The sequence below is a fragment of the Corythoichthys intestinalis genome, chromosome 1 (genome assembly GCF_030265065.1).
Source record: "Corythoichthys intestinalis isolate RoL2023-P3 chromosome 1, ASM3026506v1, whole genome shotgun sequence".
NCBI classification, from domain to species: Eukaryota; Metazoa; Chordata; class Actinopteri; order Syngnathiformes; family Syngnathidae; genus Corythoichthys; species Corythoichthys intestinalis.
The window spans coordinates 13,478,455-13,488,939 of record NC_080395.1 but is presented as its reverse complement, the minus strand read 5'-3'; the positions used below and the strand labels follow the sequence as shown (position 1 = coordinate 13,488,939).

The following is a 10,485-nucleotide window of genomic DNA, read 5'->3' as shown; positions in this document are numbered from 1 at the left end:
GTGTTGGAGAACTTGCAATACTTAAAATGGAAATGCAAGAACTTTAAACCACATATTTATTCTGTCTGGCAATTTACCCAAGGCCAGTATATAGTTTTTAAACTGCTTTGACAAAGACACGTTTATGTTAAACTTGTATATATTACTTCCATCCATCCATCCATCCATTATCTTCCGCTTGTTCCGGGGTCGGGTCGCGGGGGCAGCAGCTTTAACAGGGAAGCCCAGACTTCCCTCTCCCCAGCCACTTCAACCAGCTCCTCCGGCGGGATCCCAAGGCGTTCCCAGGCCAGCCGAGAGACATAGTCTCTCCAGCGTGTCCTGGGTCGTCCCCGGGGCCTCCCGCCGGTGGGACATGCCCGGAACACCTCTCCAGGGAGGCGTCCGGGAGGCATCCGAACCAGATGCCCGAGCCACCTCAGCTGGCTCCTCTCTACGCGGAGGAGTAGCGGCTCGACGCCGAGTCCCTCCCGGATGACCGAGCTTCTCACCCTATCTCTAAGGGAGAGCCCGGACACCCTGCGGAGGAAACCCATTTCGGCCGCTTGTATCCGGGATCTTGTTCTTTCGGTCACGACCCAAAGCTCGTGACCATAGGTGAGGGTAGGAACGTAGATCGACTGGTAAATCGAGAGCTTTGCCTTTCGGCTCAGCTCCTTCTTCACCACTACAGACCGGTGCAGCGTCCGCATTACTGCAGACGCCGCACCGATTCGCCTGTCGATCTCCCGCTCCCTCCTACCGTCACTCGTGAACAAGACCCCAAGATACTTGAACTCCTCCACTTGGGGCAGGATCTCATCCCCGACCCGGAGAGGGCACTCCACCCTTTTCCGACTGAGGACCATGGTCTCGGATTTGGAGGTGCTGATCTTCATCCCAACCGCTTCACACTCAGCTGCGAACCGCTCCAGTGAGAGTTGGAGGTCACGGCTTGATGAAGCCAACAGCACTAAATCATCTGCAAAAAGCAGAGATTCAATGCTGAGGTCACCAAACCGGACCCCCTCAACGCTTCGGCTGCGCCTAGAAATTCTGTCCATAAAAGTTATGAACAAAATCGGTGACAAAGGGCAGCCTTGGCGGAGTCCAACCCTCACTGGGAACGAATTCGACTTACTGCCGGCAATGCGGACCAGACTCTGACACCGGTCGTACAGGGACCGAACAGCCCTTACCAAGGGGCTCGGTACCCCGTACTCCCGGAGCACCCTCCACAGGATTCCCCTAGGCACACGGTCGAACGCCTTCTCCAAATCCACAAAACACATGTAGACTGGTTGGGCGAACTCCCATGCACCCTCGAGGACCCTGCTGAGGGTGTAGAGCTGGTCCACTGTTCCACGGCCGGGACGAAAACCACACTGCTCCTCCTGAATCCGAGATTCGACTTCCCGACGGACCCTCCTCTCCAGCACCCCTGAATAGACTTTACCGGGGAGGCTGAGGAGTGTGATTCCTCTATAATTGGAACACACCCTCCGGTCCCCCTTTTTAAAAAGGGGGACCACCACCCCGGTCTGCCAATCCAGAGGCACTGTCCCCGATGTCCACGCGATGTTGTAGAGGCGTGTCAGCCATGACAGCCCTACAACATCCAGAGCCTTTAGGAACTCCGGGCGGATCTCATCCACCCCCGGGGCCTTGCCACCGAGGAGCTTACCAACCGCCTCAGTGACTTCAACCCCAGAGATCGAAGAGCCCACCTCAGAGTCCCCAGACTCTGCTTCCTCAAAGGAAGGCGTGTCGGTGGAATTGAGGAGGGCTTCGAAGTATTCTCTCCACCGACTCACGACGTCCCGAGTCGAGGTCAGCAGTACACCATCTTCACTATACACAGTGTTAATAGTGCACTGCTTTCCCCTCCTCAGACGCCGGATGGTGGACCAGAATTTCCTCGAAGCCATCCGGAAGTCGTTTTCCATGGCCTCACCGAACTCCTCCCATGTCCGAGTTTTTGCCTCGGCAACCGCCGAGGCCGCAGTCCGCTTGGCCAGCCGGTACCTGTCAGCTGCCTCCGGAGTCCCACAGGCCAAAAAGGCCCGATAGGCCTCCTTCTTCAGCTTGACGGCATCCCTTACCGCTGGTGTCCACCAGCGGGTTCGGGGATTGCCGCCACGACAGGCACCAACCACCTTACGGCCACAGCTCTGATCGGCCGCCTCAACAATGGAGGTGCGGAACATGGCCCACTCGGACTCAATGTCCCCCACCTCCCCCGGGACAAGGGAGAAGTTCTGCCGGAGGTGGGTGTTGAAACTCTTTCTGACAGGGGATTCTGCCAGACGTTCCCAGCAGACCCTCACAATACGTTTGGGCCTGCCAGGTCTGGCCAGCATCTTCCCCCGCCATCGGAGCCAACACACCACCAGGTGGTGATCAGTTGACAGCTCCGCCCCTCTCTTCACCCGAGTGTCCAAAACATGCGGCCGCAAGTCCGATGACACGATTACGAAGTCGATCATCGAACTGCGGCCTAGGGTGTCCTGGTGCCAAGTGCACATATGGACACCCCTATGTTTGAACATGGTGTTCGTTATAGACAAACCGTGACGAGCACAGAAGTCCAATAACAGACCACCACTCGGGTTCTGATCGGGGGGGCCGTTCCTCCCAATCACGCCCCTCCAGGTCTCACTGTCATTGCCCACGTGAGCGTTGAAGTCCCCCAGTAGAACGAGGGAGTCCCCAGAGGGGGCGCTCTCTAGCACACCCTCCAAGGACTCCAAAAAGGGTGGGTATTCTGAACTGCTGTTCGGTGCATACGCACAAACAACAGTTAGAACCCGTCCCCCCACCCGAAGGCGGAGGGAGGCTACCCTCTCGTCTACCGGGGTAAACCCCAACGTACAGGCGCCAAGCCGGGGGGCAATAAGTATGCCCACACCTGCCCGGCGCCTCTCACCATGGGCAACTCCAGAGTGGAAGAGAGTCCAACCCCTCTCGAGAGGATTGGTACCAAAACCCAAGCTGTGTGTGGAGGAGAGTCCGACTATATCTAGTCGGAACTTCTCTGCCTCACACACCAGCTCAGGCTCCTTCCCTGCCAGAGAGGTGACATTCCATGTCCCAAGAGTTAGCTTCAGCAGCTGGGGGTTGGACCGCCAAGGCCCCCGCCTTTGGCTGCCGCCCAACTCCCTACGCACCCGACCCCTTTGGCCCCTCCCACAGGTGGTGAGCCCATGGGAAGGGGAACCCACGTTGCCTTTTCGGGCTGAGCCCGGCCGGGCCCCATGGGGACAGGCCCGGCCACCAGACGCTTGCCTTCGAGCCCCACCTCCAGGCCTGGCTCCAGAGGGGGGCCCCGGTAACCCGCGTCCGGGCAAGGGAAACTGGGGTTCAATAATCTTGCTCATCATAAGGGGTCTTTTTGAGCCATACTTTGTCTGGCCTCTCACCTAGGACCTGTTTGCCATGGGTGACCCTACCAGGGGCTTAAAGCCCCAGACAACATAGCTCCTAGGATCATTGAGACACGCAAACCCCTCCACCACGATAAGGTGATGACTCATGGGGGGATATTTATATACTATATTATATATTATATATTATATTACATATTATATATTATATTACTTATAATTATATAATATTTGCTGACCCCGTCAGAGGGTGGGCCTTGTTTGCACTAATTTAAAGATTTTAAACTGTCAGCTCAAATATTGTATTGGAGAAGTTGCATTACTTGAAATAAATCTATTGCAACTTATCAGTCCCAGTTCTTGTCTACAACACTGTCCACACATTGTCAATGCATATTCCAAATAGAATAACAAAATTAAGTCACCTGACTTTGTAATTATTACATCTGTTTATTATGAAGACCTGAAGTAAACAACAAGCAGTTACATTTTGTCAAGAAGTTGTTCAAGTCATGTTTTGGTATTCATATTTTATTGAGTTTTCACAGCAACACTTGGGCTCATGTTTGTAAGAGCACAGCAAACAGAAGTTTCAGAGTGCACTCTTCGCCTTTCCAACCTCTTATCACGCTCCGATTTGGTGCGCTTGACCTCAGAATAACCCAAGAAGAGATATGGTGACCGATCAGGATGTGTTGTCAGCATTTCATATGCAGGTTTTCCTAGGAACACAACAGGTAGGTAGGTGAGGAGTAGTAGTAGTAGTAGGTTAGCATTGCTACCGAGGCAGATTTACACAATGGTAAAAATTTTTTTTTTAAAAACGTATTGAAACCAAAACTGATAAATCGTTCAATTTACAAGAGCATAGATGACGGGAACACGCTCTCATTCCAGCAGAAATAATAATAAAAAGAAATGTTTTTCCGACGAACCGCTGCGACCCAAGCCATCCGTCGTGCCTTCGTGATCTGATATTTGGTCCACCATGCAGGAAAACGGTGAAAAGTGAGTTCAGTTTTCCTTGCCCTTTTTTGTCGTGGGTGGGAGACGCTGTTGCACCCGGTAACACAACAATACACACCCATATTTTCTAATACACCGAAGGAATTAGCTTAGCACTACCACACGTTACAATCCCCGTTGAGTCTGCCGGACCGGAAGTAAGGATACCAGCATGGCGGCCTAGCCAAACAGTGACGTAGTACTTTCCCATTCCCTATTTAAGAAAATAAAATACACCTTAATCCAATAATAATAGGAAGAGGGCTGAGCCTTTATGACACTTTTTATCCCTGTTTTGTGATATCATCGTTATCGTGAGCCTAGGGGTGTAATGGTACACAAAAATCTCGGTTCGGTACGTACCTCGGTTTTGAGGTCACGGTTCGGTTCATTTTCGGTACAGTAAGAAAACAAAATGCAAAATATAAATGTGCTAGCTGTTTATTACACACCTTTCAACAATAGGAACATTAGCCTATACAAAGCTAGAATTCTGCTCAAAAAGTAGCGGGTATTTAAAGATAATCCAACAACAATTTGCCTTTCAGACCCCGTGTATTGGATAAAGATAACTATTTTTCCTGCTGAAAGCAGAGAGGTAAATCTTTCTTTTGGTGGGTTCCATGTTTATATAGGAATAGAACATTTTCTGTGGGCCTTGCAAAATCAGTCAAAATCCAGTAAAACGGCCGGGCGCAAAGGGGGTTGCACCGGTGAAAATGGCTGGGAGTGAATGAGTTAAAAACTAAATTGATGAATGAAATAACAAAATACACATTGGATATGTAGCAGGAAACACTCTAAATTTTAATTCATATGGAACAGAGAAGAGCCCCTAAAATGGCTCACAATAGATGAAGTAAAAAAAAAAAAAGTCAGTCATGAACAAAAATAATTAATAGTAATAATAGAAAGGACAATAATTCCATAATTAATCAGATTGCGAGACAAAGGGATCAGGCAAAAGGTTTCTCTTCAGTGCTCGTTCTTGTGTATCTGTTTAAAGTTCCCTTCTGACAGAATCTGTTATGACAAACTTGGCAGGGAAAATGCTTTTCTCAAGTGTGTGTACGCTTATGCATTTCTAAATGAGTCTTTTGAGAAAATCTTTTCTCGCAAAGTGTGCAGATGAAAGGCTTCTCGCCAGTGTGTGTTCTTGTGTGTTTGTTTAGTACTGCTTTCCGAGAGAATCTTTGATTGCAAACTGAGCAAGAAAAAGGCTTTTCTCCAGTGTGTGTACGAATATGCATTTCTAAATGAGTCTTCTGAGAAAATCTTTTATTGCAAAGTGTGCAGGTGAAAGGCTTCTCTCCAGTGTGTGTTCTTGTGTGTTTGTTTAAATCTCCCTTCTCGGTGAATCGTTTACCACAATATGAGCAGACAAAAGGTTTTTCTCCAGTATGTGTACACATGTGTCTTGTCAGCTGTCGCTTCCGACAAAACCTTTTCTCACAAAAGGTGCAGGCGAAAGGCTTTTCTCCACTGTGTGTGATTGTGTGTTTGTTTAAATTCCCCTTGTGGGTGAATCTTTTACCACAACATGTGCAGGCAAAAGGTTTCTCTCCGGTGTGTGAACGTGTGTGTGTTTTTAAGCTTTGTCTCCAATAAAATGTTTTATCACAAAGTAAGCAGGGAAAACGTTTCCTAACTGTGCAGTCTTTTGTGTCTCTTTTCAATGACGTCTTGTTTGAGGATTTCCAAGACTTTTGGTTAATAACAACATCCTCTTCATCAGTGTTAAAGTCAGAAGAGTGGGAGGTTACGTCATCGCTGTCCGAGAGCGGAGCTAAAAGGCCGTCCGGGTGCGATCGTCCCTCTCCTTTCGTTGTCAGGTGTTGAAATGAGCCGTCGCTCGAATGTTTCACTGCTCCACTTTCTTCGCTTGGACCTTCATCTTCTTCACCCTTGACAATGACAATCAACGGAAGTGTGGTGATTTCGTCTTCCTGTTCTTCTTCCTTAATGCTGGGGGTCTCTGGCACCGCCTCCAATCTGATATACGGCATCTCTGACTTCCACTCCTGTTTAACGTGGAGCGAATCGTGCTTCTCAGGGTGAAGATCTTCTACTGTGACGTCTGAAAGAAAAGAATTCACGAAGGCAGGCAATGAGTTCACTGTGTGTCACTTCCTTCTTAGTTTTAGGGTACTTACAGGTAGTTATGTTCCCTCTAACGCAAGGCTCTGAACCACGCCCCAAAACTTGGAAAGTCTTTTTTCTGGAGTACTTCTCCAAAGCTTGCCTCAAATCACGTATGACCCACTTTTACTGGTTGATTCAGACTGAAGCAGGAAGTGGTTTGGCCCAATCGGCTGTGCGTTTGAAGACTGGCGTGTTCCAGAAGATTGGCGTGTTCCAGATCTGTTTAGATCCCCAATGCTAGCACTCTGTCTGCACTGTTGGGATCAAAGTAGGCCTGCATGATATTGGAAATAATTAACATTGTGATACAACGGGGTTTGACAAAATAATGGAAACACCTTAAAACTCGACAAAAACTGATTTAATATGGTGTTGGTCCACCTTTTGCGGCAATTACAGCCTCAATTCTCCGAGGTATTGATTTATTCAACTTGTGACTTAAAATTCCTTTGGAAACAATTCATTCTTCAGTTTAAAAAGCCTCTAAATCTTTAAAAGACGATGGTGGTGGAAATCGACGTCTTAGTTGAATCTCTAAAACTGACCATAAATGCTCAATAATGTTGAGGTCTGGAGATTATGCCGGCCATACGAGAAGCTCAGCTTCATTAGAATGTTCCTCATGCCATTCTTTAACAATTATGTTTCATGATTATGGTGCCAAAATGTTAGGTGTTTCTATTATTTGGTCCAACCCCTGTATATTGCCAAGGCTCCACACTTATTTTTTGCATTGGTACATCAGTGCAAAATGTAGGCGCACGCACATTTTTCGTTGCATCACCTTTCATGCTATACTTTGTATCCCTGTTTTGTGATATCGTCGTCATCGTCAGCCCCGTATAGCTTGTCGGATTTGGGAATCTTGTTCTATGTATATACAGTTGGGGTCAAAAGTTTACATACACTTGTGAAGAACACAATGTCATGGCTCTCTTGAGTTTCCAGTTATTTCTGCAACTCTGATTTTTCTCTGATAGAGTGATTGGAAAAGATACTTCTTTGTCACAAAAAACATTCATGAAGTTTGGTTCTTTTATGACTTTATTATGGGTGAACAGAAAAAAGTGATCAAATCTGATGGGTCAAAAATATACATACAGCAGCGCTAATATTTGGTAACATGTCCCTTGGCCATTTTCACTTCAACTAGGCGCTTTTGGTAGCCATCCTTAAGCTTCTGGCAAGCTTCTGGTTGAATCTTTGACCACTCCTCTTGACAGAATTGGTGCAGTTCAGTTAAATTTGATGGCTTTCTGACATGGACTTGTTTCTTCAGCATTGTCCACAAGTTCTCAATGGGGTTTAAGTCAGGACTTTGGGAAGGCCATTCGAAAACCTTAAACCTAGCCTGATTTAGCCATTCCGTTACCACTTTTGATGTGTGTTTGGGGTCATTGTCCTGTTGGAACACCCAACTGCGCCCAAGACCCAATCTTCGGGCTGATGACGTTAGGTTATCTTGAAGAATTTGAAGGTAATCCTCCTTCTTCATTATCCCATTTACTCTCTGTAAAGCACCAGTTCCATTGGCAGCAAAACAGCCCCACAGCATAATACTACCACCTACGTGCTTGACGGTAGGCATTGTGTACTTGTGGTTAAAGGCCTCACCTTTTCTCCTCCAAACATATTGCTGGGCATTGTGGCCAAACAGCTCGATTTTTGTTTCGTCTCACCACAGAACTTTCCTCCAGAAGGTCTTATCTTTGTCCATGTGATCAGCAGCAAACTTCAGTCAAGCCTTAAGGTGCCGCTTTTGGAGCAAGGGCTTCCTTCTTGCACGGCAGCCTCTCAGTCCATGGAGATGCAAAACACGCTTGACTGTGGACACTGACACCTGTGTTCCAGCAGCTTCTAATTCTTGGCAGATCTGCTTTTTGGTGATTCTCGGTTGAATCTTCACCTTCCTGACCAATTTTCTCTCAGCAGCAGGTGATAGCTTACGTTTTCTTCCTGATCGTGGCAGTGACAAAACAGTGCCATGCACTTTATACTTACAAACAATTGTTTGCACTGTTGCTCTCGGGACCTATAGCTGCTTTAAAATGGCTCCAAGTGACTTTCCTGACTTGTTTAATTCAATGATTCGCTTTTTCAGATCCATGTATGTATATTTTTGACCCAGCAGATTTGATCGCTTTTTCTGTTAACCCATAATAAAGTCATAAAAGAACCCAACTTCATGAATGTTTTTTGTGACAAAGAAGTATCTTTTCCAATCACTCTATCGGAGAAAAATCAGAGTTGTAGAAATAACTGGAAACTCAAGAGAGCCATGACATTATTTTCTTCACAAGTGTATGTAAACTTTTGACCACAACTGTATATTTCCATTTATTCTCTTGAACATGTATCTGTTTATTTTGCCCCGTCACACAGTCATTTATTATCCTTTATCCCTTGTTTTGTCTATTTTGTGAATTCCGGGGAGAGTACTATTTTCCTTTCAAGGTTGTGGAGATATGGGGCCGTTCTTGGTGACTGTCCCCCCCCCCACTGTTTGTGTCGGCCGGCTTTTAATTACTCTATGCTTAATAAATGGATATGTTTTAGGGGATTATTGCTTTCTTTTTATTCCTTAATTGTGTGTCGTCATTCATAAATAAAGAACAAAAAACAATATTACTTTTTTCCCCTCCACTTACAGTCACAATCACCGATCACTGTCTAATCAAAGCAAGTTATTGCATAAAAAGTAAACTACTGATTTAGTAATTTCATGATCTTATCCTAATTTACTTTCGTTTTTCAGTACCTCGAGGTGACCTGCATTTCCTCTCCATCTTCCAGGTCTGTTCTCTTTGACTTGATGTTTGGGATTGCGTTAGCCTTCAGTCAGTAGTATTTTGTCGCATCTTTAAGACAAGTCTAAAAAGCGTCTTATACAATTCAATGTAATCGCTCTAATGTTAACCGAGCGATCCCTCCCTTAAAACAAAAGTTACAAATCGGAAGTGGCGTTAAAGTAAAGCGAGAGCAATCAAAATTCGTTAACGTGTCTTGGATGGCGAGCCAAGCTAAACACAACGTTACTCAACCCTGGAAAGCTTCAACATAAAGCCAAACGACTCCCACTAAGCTTTAAGATGGGATGTTTTAGTTCAATAAAACGCTTACTTCGGTACTTACCAGACGAGAATGTTTGAAGGAGCTCGTTTGGTTAGAAGGCATCACCAAAGAACCGCAAGTCTCGGATGTGTAGATGTTGCGTCACGTGAACTGGAAGTAGAAACGATCAAGCGCTGAAACGTCAGTGTAATATGTTGAAGTGTTTGGAACCATCACTACGTCACATTACTGGACTCCAAAAATATTTAATAAATGATAAACCTATCCGAATCTGAGTCATAACTAACAATAACTCAATTTTGAAGGCTCAGATCTTTGTCTGTAAATCTATACGTTAAAAGTTTGGTCCTTATCAAACGTACTGTACAGCTGTAATTTTTCCATCAGGAAAGAAAATATTGGAAACAGTTTATTTTAAGGCATTGAAGCTTCTCAGGCGCAGTTTAGCTTTTGTCGCTAGCCATGAGCCATAGTTATTCCCAAAGAAGAAAACGAGAAGAACTACTCTACATCGAGGCAAAGAGACAGCCAAGAGAGGCCGCTGTTGGCAAGGAGTTGCCATTCAAAGCTGGTTGGTTGTTTCACATGACTTTGATAATTAAAATATGTCATTTCTTATATAGATTTTTGAAAATTATTATACTCTTTTAATTCTATGATATAAATTGATAAATGAATACAAATTTAATTAAAACAATGAATGGAAAATAAATAACCGTATAAAGTTGATTTTATATATATACTGTATATACAGTGTACCACAAAAGTGAGTACACCCCTAACATTTCTGCCGACATTCAGCCCTTTAATGCCTGCAATATGAAGCAATTGTCAGAGAATCACAAACTTTGAAAATAAGGTCTTAATGAAACATTTTTTTCAAATTTGTAAAAAAGAAAAAAAA

General features: G+C 45.5%; 1 protein-coding gene across 2 annotated transcripts; it reads right to left on the bottom strand.

Annotated features, from left to right (window-relative positions):
- Positions 1 to 4,919: 4,919 nt before the first annotated feature.
- LOC130917809 (oocyte zinc finger protein XlCOF19-like) lies at positions 4,920 to 10,229 on the bottom strand. 2 transcript variants are annotated; one of them, XM_057839532.1, is made up of 3 exons: positions 9,642 to 10,229; positions 6,521 to 6,783; positions 4,920 to 6,444 (listed from the first exon to the last, which is right to left on the bottom strand). In XM_057839532.1, exon 3 carries the CDS (start codon positions 6,371 to 6,373, stop codon positions 5,426 to 5,428), a length of 948 nt encoding a protein of 315 aa, XP_057695515.1. In that variant the 5' UTR covers positions 6,374 to 6,444; positions 6,521 to 6,783; positions 9,642 to 10,229; the 3' UTR covers positions 4,920 to 5,425. The 2 variants fall into 2 exon arrangements, with proteins under 2 accessions (XP_057695515.1, XP_057695524.1); XM_057839541.1 differs by having other exon boundaries at positions 6,521 to 6,763; positions 9,642 to 9,683.
- Positions 10,230 to 10,485: the final 256 nt, after the last annotated feature.